This window comes from Hippocampus guttulatus, chromosome 5 (genome assembly GCF_054856545.1).
Source record: "Hippocampus guttulatus isolate MCC_2025c chromosome 5, RoL_Hgut_1.0, whole genome shotgun sequence".
Taxonomy (NCBI): domain Eukaryota; kingdom Metazoa; phylum Chordata; class Actinopteri; order Syngnathiformes; family Syngnathidae; genus Hippocampus; species Hippocampus guttulatus.
In genome coordinates this window covers 2,663,010-2,681,810 of record NC_141265.1, presented here as the reverse complement: position 1 = coordinate 2,681,810, position 18,801 = coordinate 2,663,010, and the positions used below count along the sequence as shown (strand labels likewise).

Below are 18,801 nucleotides of genomic sequence, written 5' to 3'. Positions count from 1 at the left end.
AAACAGATGTTTCCCCAGAGCCTTGACAAACTGTCAACTAGAAATTCAAGACAATGCCTGAATGAAAATTGTTTTTGAAGAGACATATGAAGCTCCAGCAACAATAGCTCCATAAAACAATATTGCAGTATTGCTTACCTCATTTTGTTGAACATTGTTGCCATGTATTGTTGTACGATGTTGACAATCTCTATATTTTCCAAATACTGCGTCTTATAGTGAAGCAAGATGCAAAAGTGTATTTTGAGTTCTTATTATGCAACTATACAAAGGGAATGGTTTGAGCATGGAGCAAGGCAGAACACGATCAATTACAAAGTGTAGATTGAGATTCTGGCCTTAGTTTTCATGCCCAGTGCAAGTCTAGCGCAAGGCGGAGACTACTTCAAAACATGATATAAGCCTCTATAATGATTGATGCCTTAAATCAATAAATATGGAGAAGATATATCTTAGGATGCCTTGGGACACATCATCAGCGATGTGCCTGAGATCATCAAGGGTTTGGGGTCTTCCAACATCATACCCCATCCCTCAGGTGATCCATCCAGGGTTGATCAGACCCCGGCTTGTGTCCCAGTAGCATTGGCCCACAGACTGCTCCTCCTGATCCAGAGCCATCTAGAGGCTCTCTCTGCTGCCTCTATGGTGGCCTTGATGGCCTTCTTTGTCTCTGCATCTGTGATGCTAAGTAGAGTGAGTACCTTGCATAGCGGCCGGCCAGCAAAGCCCCGACACCCCACTTGGGTGCACCCCCCCAATGAGTTCACAGCGTGCGTGCCTTCCAGGCTCCTTTTTTGGCATTGCTCGAATAGCTCCCGCTACTTTGACCGCTTCTGCTCATTTACCTCATCTATGCAATCCTCCCAAATTACTGTCAATTCTATCAATAGCACCTGCCTTGAAGATACTGACGTAAGCACGATGTCTGGCCTCAATGAATCAAAATGGAAATCATGATATCGCTCATATAAACATTCTGTCCTATGTGAGATATTTAGCCGGGTTGAACCAACCATTTGTCAATTTAAGAAAAAAAAAAAAAGAATATCCACATTATAAACATGCGTATGAAGCTTGTCGTTCTTGGAGTGAAACTTTTTTGTCAAGATAAGATAACCATGTGCCAATCCTCAATTAGTGCGCAGTGGTGGAGGCTGACAAAGCAATTTGCAGCTCAATCTGGACAAACTGAAGTTGGAAGTTGACATGGAGTCAAGTGGAATTTAGGTTCTTGGAGATGGGTGTGTGTGTGTGTGTGTTGGGGGGGGGGGGTTGACCTAAGCGAGGAAAATGTGAGTTAAAAATTGCCACGAAGGTGACTCATTATAATTTTCTCATGAAGTGTGTGTGTGCAGGGAAGGAATTGGAGGATGAAAAAACTCCAGCCAAACAAAATAAAGCAATAATTCAAAAGTGTTGGCCCTGTTATTCCTCAAACTTTTTTTCTGTTCTCATAAAAAAAGCAAAGCTTTTGTCAGGAACAAAAACAGCATGGGATATGGCAAATGGGCACTTATTATCATGAAGATTGATATATTTCTTGGGCACTACCAACAAAAATGTTTTCAGAAATTATTTTTCAATATTAATTTGAAGTAAGTCATAAAGGTGTAGCACCAATGCTAACTTTCACAAATATTATACGACTAACAACAGCTGTTATTGTTGTGCTTCATCACCAAATTAAATTAGTCGAGCTTTCAATTCAGAGCTTGTGAACTGGGGTAAATGGGAGGCGTTTGTCAGCATGCAATAAACATGACAAATGGGCCTTAGGATACTTGTTGTGACTATGCTTTGGTACTTCATGATGTCAGTTGCCTTGGTCCAATCGTTTGTCACAGGCCTGGCGTCTTTGAGTATTTATGATCTGGTTTGTCAATGACACGTCATCAGAATGTCTACTTTACTCCCGTGCCTCTTTGTCAGCCGCTCTCCACTGCTGTACCCAGCCCTGTTCTTTGATGTTTCTTTGTGCTGTTCACCGTGTGTTGGGCGATTTTGGTTTTTACTTTTATGTATAAAGACTTGTATTTGACACTTCTGCATTGTGTCTGCTTTTGGGTCCAAATTCTGCTCCTCACATCACAGTGCATTCTGGAATCAGCCCTTCGGAATATCTTGACTTGGCATCCTGGAGCCAACATCTTCCATGGGTCAAGTAATCCCACAATTCCCTCACCTCCTCATCCATGGGCATGGCTCCCTTTATGGTCGCCTATGGGTATCAACTGCAACTATTCCCTTCCCAGAAGCAAGAGGTCACTGTTTTCTAGATCCGCGGCCATCTCCCCCATTGCCGTGCTGTCTGGAGGTATGCCTGACCTTCCCTGTAGCCCACAGCCCAACGCAACCGTCCACTGGGCAATAGGCAATGGACTCCAATAATTTGGCAGTGACCTTCCTCTCCAATTACCCCTAAGCTCCGCCCCAGGATAATTGGACCATTGAAAATATATAGAGTCATTAACCCTTCTGGCATCCGTCTAAAGCTCCCAGCCTCCCTCCAGATCTGTCCCACTTTGTCCTTCATCTGAAGCCGGTCTCCTCTAACTCCCTCAGCCCTCCCTCCAAACTCTTTCCTCCACCCCTGCTCATCACCCTGCCTACGCTGTCTTGAAGGTTTTAAATGTATGCCGCCATGGTTGGGGTTTTCAATATTTTGTTGACTGGGAGTGTTACGGCCCCGGGGAACGTTCCTGGGTCTCTCGTCCTCGATCTTTCCCTGCTCCAGAGGGGTTTTTTTTTTGCGAGTTCCCTCACTAGCTTGGTAGGGCCGGTACCGGGCGGTGCCCCATTAGTGGGGATACTGTTCCGCTTTGCTCCGTGGTCAGTTGCTATGGCCCTTTATTTTGTCACAGGGTTGGGTGTGGCCTGGCGTCTTCCAGTATTTAAGCTGTGGTTCCTCAGTGACACGTCGCTAGAACGTCAAGTATCCTCCCATGCCTCTTCATTGGCACTCAACCAATGCTGCATCCAGCCCTGTTCTTTTTTGTCACTTTGCCGCCGGTGCCATTCACCGGCTGTTGGGTGATTTTGATTTGTACTTTTCTATATGAAGACTTCAACTTGGCCACTTCCACGTCTAAATTCTATGTCTCATGTCACAACACCTCAAATAATATATGCAGGCCATAATACAACTCCAGAAAGACTATCTGCATCTCACACGTCACGTGTGTACGTGCATGTGTGCGTGTGTTTTCAAAATAATCAGTTCGCGTTCATTTTGAAAGGTGCAGTCTCAGAACATACTGTTTTTGTTACTGTACATGTTTTTGGACTAAATAAATATCCGCTTGAGCTGCATGCAAGTGGGCACTGCCAAAACACATTTTATCTGGAATTCTACATGTTAGAGATGTTTAGAAATAGAATGGAATGTACGCTCACCAATGCAGGTCAGACCTCAGAAAATTCCCAGTGGCCGAATCAAGTGTAATGCTGAAGCCGCAATACAAATAAACATTGATAGAAAGCTAAATATTTCAGAGAGTCAGAATTTTGTAAAGACTGAGTGTCAGCGAGTTGTTTAATGTTCAGCTTAAAACAAACACATCAAATATACTCCACGAGAATCCTTTGTATAGTGAAATAATAGTCAATTCTGACAAATGTTCAAGATTCAACACGTCCTATACAATTTCAAAAGAGCAAGACAGCAAAGAATTTAAAAAGAAGAATCTGACCGCATTCGTCAAAGGTCAGCAACACATGCTTGCAAGGATTCATGTTTCACCTTCCGCTTAGCTCATTGTCTGGGTATTTCCTTTGTTTTTGACTCGCTTACTGGCCATAGAACTGAGGTTAGCACCACTTAGGAAGGCTCCTCAACATGCTATTGGAGCAAACGAATCATCCAATCGCACCAAACCTCCAATTGTATGTAATCTTTTCACCACCATTACGCATCAGAGTGTGCCTGGGTGTGTCACCAGCATATCGCTTCCAGATGATCACGCAATGTGCATGCAATATGGCATGGGGTCCACATGGGTCTTATAATAGGAACGCTGAATCAGACTTTTCACCACTCGGCTTGACTTCAAGACATCAAGACATGTTAGGACACCACGACATCAACTTCTGCAAATTGCAGATTGATGTATTTAGTCATGCCGTTCATAAAAAAAAATACATCCCACTGCGGCAAATAAAGTATATTCATTCACAAAAGAAGAATACTGTAGTAGCATGAACACGAGAAGCCCAAGATCCGGATCCTTGCTCACTTATCTGAGCACTGCAGTTTTGTCATAACTTTGGTATGTGCATTCATGAGGCTTACACAGTGAACAGAAAGATAACACTTGAGTTTAGCGCTAATTGCTTCCATGCTTAGTGTCCAGCACCGAAATCAGCAGGACCTTCAAGCGCCCACCCGGCCAACTTTGACAGAAGAAACAGCACCTAACAATTACCCATTTACTTTCCTTGACACACTCTCACTAAAAGATGTGTAAATGACTGTTATTAAACCAGAGAGCCCGAGTGTGCTATTGACCTCAAGTGTGCAGTGCTGTTTAAAACGAAGAAATGGTGACCAGCACATGTATTTTCCTCTTCCAAATCAGTCCATTTAAGGGGGAGGTCTCTTATACTCTGTTCCATATTTCCTCATCACTGGCCAAACCAATGGAAATGTTTACTTAAGTTACAACAAAGTGGCCACCCAGTTCAGGTCTGATTCTTCTCAATATCTTGAACTATATTTTTTTTGTTTCTAATTTTATTACTGTTATTTCCATACTGCTGTTAATGACCAAATTCTTACTCAAATTACCTTTGTTGAGTCTTCAAATTTGTCTGCATTCTTTATAGAAGGTGTTGTAGGCCATAATGAATGAAATGTGAATTCAGATTTGTGAGTGACAGTAGAAGGAATTAAAACAATTTATTATATTTAATACGTATCGTCGTATTTTTTAATGCTTGGATGAAAATCCTTTGCACTCAATGAACATGTTAAATTCTGAGCAGGTTAAATGAAGCTAGTAGCTACAAGCTCCCGGTTGCAATGTTCATGAACCTTAAAATACTTTTCCATAATTGTAATCACACACATTGTTCAAACCCCTCCCTATTCCATTGAAGTTACGTGTAGTGTATTGAATTAAATATAAGTTGAAAAGAACATTTTGAAAATCATTGCGTTCTGTTTTCATTTACATTTTATACAATATCCCAGCATCAATGGGTCCTTACCATAGACTTTTGCAATCATGTTACATGACAAAGTGGGATTAAATTATGCTTGAGCTGTACCTCCACGTGATTAGGAAGAATGTTGATAAATTTAAATCCAGGGATCCTCTTGTCACTGCACATCACGCCAACATCTTCACTGTGCTTGCAGTCTGAAACACCAATCCCATTGGAGGGACACTGTGCCAAAGTCTTTTCTTTGCCAGTGCAGTGCAGATTGTCAAACCAGATGGGTCCTGATGGGGGAAAAAAAACAACATTGTGTTTAGTCGTCAGTGATATGATGGTGGTGGAGGGGACTCAAGTTGTGGAATTGACAGAGGAAAAATCTACTCAAGGTGTTCTGAGAAAACTATGGAAAACTGGTCACGAACCAGATTTCAAATTCCAATGACACTAAAAATCCAAGAATGAAAAATGGCTAGATTATTTATACCTGTTTATTTCATTTGTTGAGATTTATTGTAGCATACACGTATGAAAAACATGCAAAGATTGCTTGAGTCAAGTAGTACATTCCATAGCTTGCAATAACTGCATCACATTCAAATACCTTCTCCTTTCCCATATTTTGACGATGGAGACCATGAAACTGCTTCCATGTAGCCCAGCTCCCGGCATACCACCTGTGCAGCGTGGATCGAAAAGTCATCATCGCAGACAGTTCCCCATTGACTGTTGTAGAACACTTCTACACGACCCTCATTGTGTTTCCTCTTGTCTCCTGCCAGCCTGAGTTGAATTCGGGGCGTGTCGGGGGTTAGCTGGGGAGGAGAGTATTGCTCCTGCTCTGGCTCCAGGTAACTTGGTGGGTAGCCAAGGGGCTCATACTGGGCTACGACCACCTCCAGTAGCACTAATATGCTGCAGGAGAACACGTACTGGATGAGTAACATTTTGGTCAGACCTGAAGAGAAAGAAGACAAAATTCATTTGATACTGGAAGAGCACAGCTTGTTACATATGAGTAAAATGTTCCAAAATATTGAACCAACTAACATTACGTTCATCAATTTTTATACTCGTAAAAATAAAAAATAATAAAAAATTAAGTGCTTTGCGTGTTTTAGAGACATTTTCGCTTGAAATTAAATGAGCTACTGCTGCCCAGATAAAATGAAGACCTGACCTCTAATGCAGACCTCATCTGCATTAGAAAAAAATTAACTCAAGCTAATGATGGCCCTGCCAATATACAGAAGGTGAAGGGTCTAGCATGTATTAGGGATGTCACAATATCCAAACATCATGGTACAAAATCGCAATATGAACCTCACGATTCAGTAATTATCACGACATGACAACCAAATGGTGGTAATTTGAGTATTGCGATATCACAATATCGCCATTTTCGTGACATCCCAACCATGTATGTATCAAGACTTACACCATCACATGTACGGGTGTTGCTCTAAATCATAAGCACTTTATCTGAGCATCACTGGGAACAAAGGGTCAGGTTTCGCACAAGTCACAGTCATAGTTTCATGTTAACAAAACTTAAATTTTAATAACATAACAGTTAATTAAGGCACACATTCAATGAACTATGGGTAACACAGACACACTTAAACGATAATGATTAATGACCTAATGATGCAAAAAAAATCAATACTTCAGGTCGCAATGCATCTTGGGAACCAAAGCCTGATTGAAAAACAAATAATAGGATCTTAAAAACAACCCTAAATTGAATAGGGAGCCAATGAACAAGTACCAGTCAAGAGGCGGGCAACAGCATTCTGGACCAACTGGAGACGCTTAATGGAGGACTGTCTGACTCTACAGTAAAGTGCATTCCAGTACTCCAGCCGGGATGTTAAGAATGCATGAATTAATGTTTCAGTAGTAAAGTGCCCTTGAGAAAGGAGAGGTTTTACTTTAGCCAGCTGCCTATGATGAAAGAAGCTGGATTTAAGAACGGCACTGATTTGCCGGTCCAATTTAGAATCATTGTCCAGTTTAAGAACCAAGTTTGAGACTGTTGGCTTAAGGAACTAGGGGGCCCAAGTCCACAGGATGGGATGCACAAGGGCCACTGGGACCAAACACCATCACTTCTGTCTTCTTTTCATTGAAATTCAAGAAATTTAGTTCCATCCAGGTCTTGATTTCCTCCAGACAGGATAAAAGTGGCCTCAATGAGAAAGTGTCTTCTTTGCTCATTGGGAAATAGATCTGATCGTCATCCACATAGCAGTGAAAGGAAATACCATGTTTCCTTAAGATGGAACCCAATGGGAGCAGATCCAGCAGAGGCCCCGGAATTGAGCCCTGCGAAACACCACACGACAGTGGGGCAGTTCGTGACTCAGACCAACCAAGGCTAACACAAAAGGTTCTGTCAGCTAAATACGACCTAAATCAGTCAATACCCACCAGGTGCTGCAAACGAGCCAACAGAATACTACGATCCACTGTATAAAATGCTGCAATTAAATCCAATAAAACCGGACATACGTAGTCTCAGGTGTTATTTGCCAGGAGGATGTCTTTAAAAACTCAAAACAGGGCTGACTCTGTGCTATGCAACATCTTGAAACCAGCCTGGAAGACACACACACACACACACACACACATACACACATATCTGAATATATGGGGTGCCTTTTCCGTTGCTGGTCCCTCTGTTTAGATTGGAATGATTGCCTGCTAAACAGTAGGCAAGTCCTCTCAGTGCCCATCTTTAAATCCCGTCTTAAAACACATTTTTATTCTTTAGATTATAACTCAGTATGAGACTTAGAATTTGTTTTCCTATTTTTGTGCTTTTTACAGTCTCCATTATTAATTTCTTGTTTTAACCATCGTTGTTGTCTAACTGATTTTTGCTCACTGTATAGCACTTTCTAAGCAGTGATGGTTGGTTTAAAATGCTCTAGAAATACAGTTGAGTCGAATACGATTTGAACAAAAGAATCCTGTACACAGCGCAACACCACTGAATTCCTCAGTGGCTTTCAGCCACTCTTCTTTTTTTCTACTGCTGCAACTCCCCCAAGGTCCTATGGTGCCCCACCAGGACAGACATGCCTTATTCTGTAAAATCTGCTGTCCTGAACACAAACAAAACTTGCCTTGGATGAATTGTTACAGCTGTCCCCTTTACATTTTACACTTTGAAAAAAATAATTACTGAATAGATCCATAAATAGCTAAGTAGAATAACAATATTAACCCTTGTTATTTCTGTGAGGTCCACATGCAAACGCATGCATGCACATGAGCGCACACATACACACACACACGGACGCGCACACGCACACGCAGCGGTCTGAAACAGCAGTGTGTATAAGTAATAGGGGCTAAAGACTGTACTATGTGTGCACTGTGGTCAAAAAGTAGAAATGGTAGTGAAAGAGAGCAGAGTTTTGCCCGGCTATATATTTTTGTATACAGAACATGAAAATTACAGGGTGCACTGTTCCTCTTCTGTGGTATCTAAGGATTTGAATAATGTCCTTAAAAAATAAATTCTTGCATTGATGGAAATGAACACATTTCATGTTATTCAACTTTAGAATACTAGACATGGACAGCCCTGGTTATTTTCTCATGGTCAAGCCTAATGCTCTTTCCAAAAAAAAAGTCCAGAAGGGTTGGTTTTTCGTTCTCCAAGTTACAACATTTTGTGATGATCTCTGAAGGGTTCACAATGGAATCACTAGGTACAAATAAGTACTGTTTGTGGTTATAATAAAGGTAAACAAATTATCCAAATGAGCAAAGGGACCATTTCTGTACCTTTATGTGTGCATGTACAAACAAATGTCTGGCTTTTGGGAAAATCTTTCCAAAGAGCCCACTGTTGTATGGAATGTGTCACAAGAGGAGCGGAATTTGGACCCAGAACCAGAGAGGAGACAAAACTGGCCAAGTAAAAGTCTTGAAATCCAAAAATTCAAAGTAAAAAACAGAGAGCAGGGCTGGAGGCAGTATGACATTGAAGGCTTAACGTTCTGACGAGTAACTGAGTAACTCAATCATATTATATATAGAAAAACAAGTCCAGCCCTGTGTGAGCCCTGCAGGCACGGGGAGAACAAACAACATCAAGTGAACAAAGAGCAAAACTTTGTCACAGTCACAACAGTACCCCCCCTCAAGGTGCCTTTCCTGGCTTGTGGGGGAACTCACGGTAGAAGTCCCGGAGGAGGTAAGAGCTGAGGATGAGGGAGACCGAGAGACCCAGGAATGTTCCTCAGGGCCGCACCCCTCCCAGACAACGAAATACTGAAAACCCGACCACGGCGACGTATACCCAAAATCTTGTGGACGGTGTGGGCGGTGTGACCATCAATGACCAGGGGCGGAGGAGGAGGCTGGGAAGGAGGGCTGAGGGGGCTAGAGAAGACCGGCTTCAGGAGAGAGACATGAAAAGTGGGGTGGATTCTAAAGGCCTAATGAACCTGGGGGCTAGCTTACAGGAATCAGTCCAGAGGAGAAGGTCAAAAATCAACTGCGTAAAATTTTACTTTTTGGTAAGTCTTCTTTTGGGGAACTAAAGGATGCAGACAAGTCAAGTGCAACGCTAACAGTTGGAGTAGATTGAATAGATATGCAGTAAATTATCCTGGAAGACACTGTTGAAATACCACTCACTGTCATTTGCACCATGTTAAGTCAATTGTTTACATCCAGTAGCCAGACGCTGAGCGGCAACGATGTTTGTATACGGATTAGACATGTGGCCTGAGTGGGAGGCAGATGACTTCTTGTCTTCAGTGTGGGAACCCTAATAATCATCTCATCATATTAAATCATCGCCATGACATTCTGCGATCAGAACATTTCTGTTTAATTTTGAAAAGAAGATGAGGAAAAATTTGGGGGCAAATGAAATTAAGCAGAGGGCCAGATCTGGCCTGCGGCCCTTGACTTACTGGACTCGACTGTTTGTATAAAAGTGACTGAATTATTATCTCCGTGAGAAGTTGTGAACTAACAGCCTTGAAACTCCCACAGAAGTCCGTATCCATAAGAGGACAATACATAAATCATTTGCAAGTCAAATCCTTACGTAACCAAACGTTCACAGTGGGACAAAAACAACTGCGAAAGAATGGTTATTAAAAAAACAACTCCTATATCAGTGCCTCATATTTCACATACCAATCAGATGACATAAAAGCACACCAGCTGCATTCTGAAGGAGAATGTGTACATAAATCTTCCAGCAGGGTTATTCCTCACTCAATGTAACGTGGCAGTGGTTGCACAAGTGGTTCCCACAACATTACAAAATCAACTGATGGAAGCTACTCCCACTGAGTGTGAAACATTTTGGGAAAACCCAACGTATAGAATACAGTCTGTCCAAACTCCTCGTTAGAACACAAAAGCACATTACAATAAGATAATGAAAGAGAAACGCTGAAATGAAACCAACAAGAATAAAACCAACAGATGCACACAGCAACATTCATATGAACACAACTTCTTTTTGCCATGATCATGAAGGACTCCTGCATCTGAGGTTAGTCTTTTCATTCTAAATAGAAACACTGCTTTTCACCTAGTCCTACCTGATTCTAGAAGGATATTCATTTGTTAGAAGGGTCAAAAGGTCATTTCAAAATAATGGCAATTACTCTTTTACATTACGGCGAATGTTAAAACACAGGGAGTTGAGATTATTTGCATAATCTAAACATGTCAATCTCGCAAAGTAATGATGAATGAATAAGCCTTAAATCCTGACTTTTAAAAATAGTGATTAAAATCACTGGATTCTTCAACTATTGGTTCAGACAAAAAAAACACACAATCACAAGCGCACGTAAAGACTTCATCTTATTGTCCGTCCACTTGGCTGACAAGGTCACCCGTCCTTCGAAACTGGGAAAATCAGTGACTCCACACAGCACGAAAAACATGCAAGACTTTTGTCGGAACAGTTTTTAATATTTAACGATTTGGGTAAGCTATTGCAACTCGGGGATGTTAAGATGCTGTAAATTGAAGACACATTTGGATATCGAATGCCTCGAATGCAGCATTACCGAAATGCCCACATCAAGACACATGTAAACTTACTTTGCTTCTTGTCTGCGACCAGTCCAAGTTGAGGAGAGGGAAGCCCTGTGAGGAGAAGCCTCTTCGACTTCCAGAACACTTTCACTCCGTGATGGAAACTGCAGGCTTTGGACCGGACCCTCGCCCCCACTTACACCCACCTTTAAAATGACATCACGAGAGATGGCCTGAGACGTGGAACCGCGCACGAACGGAGACAGACGATCCTACTTTGAACGCAGAAATGTTGCTTTCAAAGGCTGTCGGGAAACTGAAAACCCACACGCTATCGCAGTAAACAGAACTAAATAAATTGCAACAGCTGAAGTGGCATTCTCAAGACACGCGTTATCTATTCGATGATATCACTGATACATGCGTAAAAGTGCCGTCGGGTGTACTTAATGACGTAGACAAATCTACATCGATTCTATTGAAAAAAAATGTGCGTGTTCGTAATACTTGTTATGGTAACGTCGTTATATTCTGAGCAGGGTAATGGATGGGGGGGGGGGCTTTTAATTTCATCATTTATTGTCAGAGAGGCAGGGGGTTGGAGTGAGGGGAAGAGCAAGAGAGATAGATAGAAAGAGATAGTAAACGAACAAAGCTACATCAGTCTTCACCATGCAATGTTTGACTACAGTATACAGTACCAGACTCTTCTTTGCTGCCACCTTGTGCAAGGCTCGGGAGTTAATCGTACTGCCATGCAAAACCTCGCCAATGGGGTACATAATGTCATTCTTTGGACGTGAAGTTGGGGGTTTCCAGGGAAAAACTGTGCAATGAAAAAAGTAATTATGAGATCATGGGCATAACTGTTACAGACAGTCAAGAAATTAAAGGCACCAACTTCTAAGAATAAACCTTTATTAATCGCACAATGGGGATAATGCACACACTATATTTAAATACACAAAATGAAAAAAGGTGTTGCTTGGTTTTACATTCAAGAACAGAACCCTAATTTAAAACGTCATCTTTGGTTCCGTTGAATTGTCCGATTTGGCTTTGACAATGATGGAGAGCAATTTCCAAGATTAACTTTCTTCTTGAAGCAAAGTCTGTGGAGAAATGATAGAATAGGTTTCCATTTATATTAAATCACACACATTTTTTGAATAATCTATCATGCCGGGCTCACCGTGTAGGTCACGTCTGCAGGCTGGCTTTCTGGCTTTTGCCACTCACGAGTGGACAAAATCTTAAGGACAACTAAACCAAAAGCTATAATCAACACTCCTAATGAATTTCCCAACAAGGCCTCAGTGGGAAGTTGAGAATACGGCTGAGACCCACTGGTATTTCCTTTCCTATTAAAGGATTTGGACATAATATTCATAATAACCATCATTTCTCAATGAAATCATGAGAGTAACAAACAGGGCTGGGGAGCACTTACAGGACAAAGAAGAGTTTTTCGTTAATGCCTGAAATACAGGCCGCAATGCCAAGTGTCATTAAGCTGCCTCCCATCCAGACATGTTGGGGTTTCAGGAGTTTGCGCAATGAATCAGGGGACCAGGGAAGGAGGAAGACGGCCATCCCTGCAGCCCACTGGGTTGACAAATTAATAAAAAGACAAAACACTCACACACAGAGCTGAGAAAAAAAAATCATCTTGTCACATGAAAACAACTCTACGCATTTTGGGGGGTTCTTTTTCAGGTGAGACACACCCAAAAAATAATTGAAAACTATTTTAATGATAATTCAAAACTTCAGTCATGTATTTCATCACCTTCCTAAAATAATGACCAATGTCTTTTCTCCCCGAAAACATGAAAAACTGAACTAAATACTGATTGTAGTTGGGGTTCCCACTCTTTCCTTGAAATTATTTTCCAGGACGATTTCATCGATTACAGTACGAGTCAGGTATCACAATATACCCTAATATATTCCAGCCCCCAAATTTGGAGAAAGGTAAAGGCCCCCCTTACAGCTGTGAATCGATTCTCATTATATACCCCCAAAGAGCCGTTCAAAAGACTAATTCGTGAACATCACAAGTCTATTATAAAATCTCACTTGGATGATGGCATCAAAATGACTTTCGTTTCCAAGTAAATCAAAACGATGGAATACAGCCGATTGACTAATGAGCTGCTTCTGGCTTGGAGGGAAGCCAAAGCCCGTGCTCGCATCCATGGCACTGCCTCAGCCAGGGTGACTAGCCAGGGGCGCAACAGTCTCTAAAAATTGCATTTCATGTTGGAGCGCCGCTTTCTGTGCATACACACATTATTTTAACTCATTCACTCCCAAAGACGTTTTTAAACGTCTTTTCAGACTTGGTCCAGAATTGGCTGGTACTGAATGAGTTTAATTGGGCTGAATTGGTCATTAAGTTTTTGCCATTCACATATTTTCTGTTTCTGCTGTCGGACAGTGGAGAAAGTATGATATACTGCGTGAAACATAGCCCAGTAAAGACCTTTTTGTTCCTCCCGCATATGCCGCATTGTATCACGTGACCAATGCGTCGTGCCGTGCGGCACGTCTGTAACACGTCGCACGCGTGTCAGAAATCGTCGCAGAGCGTAGAATGCAGTGCGTACTCTCCTGTAATTGATCCTTTTAGTGACATGCAGCCATGCCCCCCCCTCCAAAAAAAAATCAGGACATAGGCCGTTACTTTAAGAGAGTCATGATATGAAGAATATATTCAGCGAAAGTGATGTACATGTCATGTTTCTGTACGTAAGAGTTGTACCTGTGCAGCAAAAAGAACTGTGGTGATGATTCCAATCCAGCTGTGCAGGGAGTATAAATTGGGGATGTTTGAGGCATTGTGATTGCCAAACACAGCACAAAGTCCAATAACTGAAAGTATCAGCGCGAGGAGCATCAGTGCAGCATGCAGCAATTTCCAAGGAAGTTTATTCTCTCCCCATGTCAAAGGGACACGGTACAACACAGCTCCTGCAGGGAAGAACATTTTCAATTGTATTAAAAAGAGATCCCCTTAGATGCCCATTGCCTGTCAGGGTTGCAACCACAGCTCCAATAGTGCATGATGATGATGATGATGTTGAAAAGACTGCGGACCCAATTTGAGAGCCAATATTTCTTTTCCTTTTAAAATGAATCAGCAGTTTTAACTGTTTCCAATATCCAAATCAAAGCATACATCATTTGTAATTTGTTTTGCACAAGTTCACTTTTGGGCTCACATGTCACAATCCCGGACCATGATTTCTGACAACAACCCATGACTCTCTTCCAACATGTGCGTCCGTGATATTCATCAAAGTGGTCCGTTTACGATACCCGATTGTATTTTTGCATTTTCTTCTGCTTTTTTTGGATGCCGCAACAAAAGTGTGCATATGATGGTAGTAAAGTGACAGTGGATATTGAGAAGGGAACATAAACTGCAAAGTGATCTGCGTTGATGCAAGTACATTGGCCTAAGGACATTGAGTTGGCCTGTGTTTGAAACGTGTGACATAAATAAAGTTGCCTTGCCTAGCAAGGTGTCTCAAATCCTCCCTCCCTCCATTTCTACGCGCATCCCTGCATTTGTTGCGCGTTATCAAATACATTGTGAAGTAGTAAACAACATTCTTTTAACAATATTATTTGTAAAGTGGCTCATTTTTATACGCACTTGTATCAATTTTTTGAATATGTGAGTCCGATTCTGAGTCTGATTATTTCAATAAGAATTAATCACAAGGTAAGATTGTGGTAAGGTAAAACCAGATTGCGGTTGAATTTGGAAGCTGCACTCTGCAGAATACTCTCTAAAATCAAGGCCAAAATTTAGCACCAGAGAGCCTGTTTTTTCTTTTCTCACAGTCACGTTACAGTATGTGAATGACTTGCAATGACTACATTTTTTCTTTTTATTGACAAGGTTCTAGATGTTTATTTAACAAATAAAATAAACAACACATAAAGGGAGTACTCTATCTTAAGGACATTGCTGTGGTTGTGTATGAATACTGACTACATATTAGCATTTCTAAGCTTAGAGAGGGGATGCCAATAGTGCAGTTGTTCCCCCAAGAATTCCTCGAATCGTGTTTATCTGTCTATCCGTCCTTACCAAAAAAACAAACAAACAAAAAAAAAAACGTACGTGGTGCAACAGCGATGTTTTTGCTCTCATTTTCCAATGTGCGCAAAAGGCCCTATTTCTCTTTTCATTGTTTCACACAAGTGAGGTCCGGAGGGTCAGAAAACCAGTAGTATCTGCCTACTTGCCTGACGCAGCGCAACACATCTCCTTCGCATCCAGTTATCACTTGTGTCATTAAATCCACAGACATCACCTCGTGTTTCAGCGTGATAATGCAAGGCCCTGTGTTGTATCAGTGTACAAGTCCTGAAATTTGAAGACATCCCAGTTCTTGCAGGGCCAGCACACACACTGGAATCAGTCTCAGGGGTTCAACAGAGCCTCTGCTGTGGAGGTTAAGACAACCCAGATTCAACATGTCAATTACCGGTAGTTATGACTCCCCCGTTTCGCCATCACCGGCTGGTTTATTTTGTGCACAATTAAAAAATATATACTTTACACTTATACTAATTGTGTTCACTTTTTTCTGTTTTTAATGTCTTGAATTTGTAAAAAAAAAAAAAAAAAAAAAAAGAAAAATCCTATTTTATTTTTCGCTAATGAAGGGTTCGGTGAATGCGCATATGAACTGGTTGGGTTCAGTACCTCTAACAAGGTTAAGAACCACTGGCCTAAGTGAATACAAAAGTTGGGAAATACAAATAAACACCGTATGCCCTCAGTTTGGAAGCAGAAAAAAAATATTCACCATTGCCATACAACACCAGCATACCAGTTACCATCAGGACCGGGTGCCAGTTGAACTGAAGGGAAGAGCCATCCCAGGCGAAACCACCACGCCACTGGCTGTTCCAGAAACACACACACGCCACGCAGGCCAGACCCAAGCCCAAGCACAGAAAATACCATATGTTGAAGCAGGTAATGGACCTCATTCTGGAGACACTTGAACACTATGAGAAAACAAGAATATTATTGTGAATATTTCCCCACAGACACACTCTACAATCTTGTAGATTAGCTGTAGAGGTCGAGTCTATCGATGCTGTCTGGGAGTCTCAAGACAATGTTTGTCCATATTGTTGAAATGCGATCTTAAAACACAGTTTCAAATGTGATGAAAATAACAGAAACTCACATTTTAAAATGACTCCTTTTAATAGATTCAACTCTTGCCAAATGTGAACATCAACAATAAAAGACAAAATGAATCTTAACATTTATTGTCCAGATCAACAGTCTCGTTCAATTTCTTTTACTTTCACCTTTTATTTAACACATCCACAACTGCTATCAGATGGGTGTTTATTCATGAAAGAGTCTTATCTTCGCCGCTTTGAAATGATGATCAAACTTAATACTCTGGACAATTCAGCCAATCATTTCCTCCACTCATGATCCCAAGTTAATATTTGACCACCCAGCTGCGACAGTTTGATCTCACTTTGTTATATCTTTATGGAGTAGTTCTAGTTTCACGCTGGGCTGTATTAAAGTGTGTGTGTGTGTGTGTGTGGGGGGGGGGGGGGGGGTGCAAGGGAAGTGAAGAGTCTGCGGTTGATGCGCCAACCTGAGGTACTGTATCTACTACCAAAATAATAAAACACCAAGTGGTAAGGAGGGGAGATACAAACGACATCGGATAAAAAAAATAAACTTCCCCCATACGTTCAGATCAATCACAAGACAAGGGCCATTTAAAATATGTCGAATGAAATTCGAATCTACAGCAAATCAAACATTTACCTTCATCAATATCGTAAAACGTGGATGGTTTCGCCTTGAGTCTTGTTGAGGAAACCTTCGATATAAACTAAAAACTCCAAGCCGAGACTTGGAGCTGCGTCAACTCCATTGCAACCATAGGTCATTTCCTTATTGGTCGCGCAAAGAATCTTGGGAGTCATTTTGTGTCAGCTGATCCTAGAGCACTACCTGGTGGTTCCAAGATACTGGAAGAGTTTTTAAATGCAAAAAAATCTGTGGACAAAAATGTAAATGGCCGCTCTAAAAAAAAAACCTTCGGTGTTGGTCTCGTCAGTCTGTGGAGTTTGTGCGACATGGCGGGTTACAGTTATGATTGAGTTGCAATGTATTTTTTCCTCGCTAAAATGATCCAAAACGGCATGACAGCCCTTATGAAAAAAAAGTAGTACTATATATATGAAGTCAACTTTATAAAGTATACGCAAGTGTATGTGTATAAAACGTACTTTTTTCATACTAGATTGGAACAAATTAAATTTTAAAAGCATACTATAAGTATCTGTCTGTATATTTTCCAGTCCAAACCAAATATACTTAAGCATAATTCTGTGAAGTTTATAAAAATATAATATTGAAAAAGTACAGTGCACTTGTCGATGCGCTATACCAATGCAATTCAAATAGGAACAAATATTTCAAGAGGATGGAAAGTATTCGCATTAGTTTGCGTTGTGTTAATGGAATAATAAATTCAAAGCAACGTGAGCCGCAAAATAAAACACAAAATACAATTTAACGCAAATAAATCAATGAATACTAAAACTAATTGACTCATGAATCAAATGGTTCAAATACACGTCTCTCTCTCTCTCTCTCTCTCTCTCTCTCTCTCGAGCCCTGCCTGACCAACAATATAAAGCCAGCTCCCCCCAAAAATCACAAGATTGTTGTAAAGCTTGCCTCAACGTTTGATTGCTTTAATGAGTAAAAATGTCACTCTGTAATATATTTGATAAAACATACAGTTATGACGTAATGATATCAAACTGGAAATAGATTGATTTTATCACACTTTGTCCTGCAATGCAGATTGTGTTGCTCATTCCGGCGTGCGAACCTTGGCCACCTGGGGGCAGGATAGGACAGACAAACGGACATACTGAAAAATATATCGTTCTTTGATTATATATGGATTTTTTACCTTTATTTGGGTGTTCAGTTAAGCAATTGAGAAAATTTTCTCATTTGCAATTCCAACCTTGCTCCACACAGAAGAGTAAAACAAGGAAAAATAAAAGCAAATACATTTATACCACTAACTGTACATGTACAAAGTAGTTACAGTACGTATTTACATAATACATAATATTACATGTTTAATACATATAGTGAACACAAGTTTCATATCAGGCAATTTTATGTGTTGAAGAGTGGTCCACTGCTGCTAAGATTGACCAAAAGTAGTGAGGATTTCGGGAACAGAGTGGTGACTGAAATTGCTGCTGGCATGGTGTATGCGGGGGTTGACCGTCATGGGGAGCAGAGAGTAATGTGTTTTTTGAGATAAAGATGGACCAGTGAATGTGTCTGTGAGCAGATAGTGCCAATTAACCAGGAAGTAGACTGTTAGAAAGAAAAGGTGCTAAATCTGTACCTTTAAGCATCCACTGTCTTGTCAATAGGATCCACCCTCAAAGTTACAGCTATTGTAGTCATGAAACAGTTTACTCATTGGGACACTTCGCCTAAAACAAGTACTCTAAGGTGATAATTAGGAGAACACATTTAACGAACTATGGGTCACGAACAAATTTCAACGATAATGATTAATAACTGTA

The 18,801-nt window shown here is 41.0% G+C and overlaps 2 protein-coding genes across 4 annotated transcripts in view; both read right to left on the bottom strand.

Moving 5' to 3' along the window:
- The window catches only part of loxl2b (lysyl oxidase-like 2b), a 40,102-nt gene extending 28,092 nt beyond the window's left edge, over positions 1-12,010 (bottom strand). For 2 of the 3 annotated variants that reach the window (XM_086111264.1, XM_086111266.1), the window contains exons 1-3: positions 11,245-11,921; positions 5,762-6,115; positions 5,269-5,444 (exon numbers count right to left, since the gene is read on the bottom strand). In XM_086111264.1, the coding sequence (XP_085967390.1) occupies positions 5,269-5,444; positions 5,762-6,104 (519 nt within the window). In that variant the 5' untranslated portion in view covers positions 6,105-6,115; positions 11,245-11,921. Of the gene's footprint in view, positions 1-5,268; positions 5,445-5,761; positions 6,116-11,244 lie in introns of all 3 variants that reach the window. The other variant, XM_086111265.1, reaches the window with a different exon arrangement.
- A 69-nt stretch (positions 12,011-12,079) lies between these two features.
- Positions 12,080-17,132, bottom strand: cyb561a3a (cytochrome b561 family, member A3a). Its single transcript, XM_086111267.1, has 6 exons — positions 17,003-17,132; positions 16,005-16,209; positions 13,943-14,151; positions 12,629-12,783; positions 12,371-12,539; positions 12,080-12,290 (listed from the first exon to the last, which is right to left on the bottom strand). The coding sequence occupies exons 1-6, from the start codon at positions 17,006-17,008 to the stop codon at positions 12,267-12,269; spliced, it is 768 nt and encodes a 255-aa protein (XP_085967393.1). The 5' UTR covers positions 17,009-17,132; the 3' UTR covers positions 12,080-12,266.
- Between the last annotated feature and the right edge of the window lie 1,669 nt (positions 17,133-18,801).

Excerpts from the sequence above, each read along its gene's own strand:
- cyb561a3a (XM_086111267.1), bottom strand. Across the intron at positions 12,784-13,942 it reads CAGTTCTTTTTGCTGCACAG|TGGGCTGCAGGGATGGCCGT; the intron begins GTACAACTCTTA and ends TTGTCAACCCAG. Across the intron at positions 12,540-12,628 it reads GAAAAACTCTTCTTTGTCCT|GAAAGGAAATACCAGTGGGT; the intron begins GTAAGTGCTCCC and ends ATCCTTTAATAG.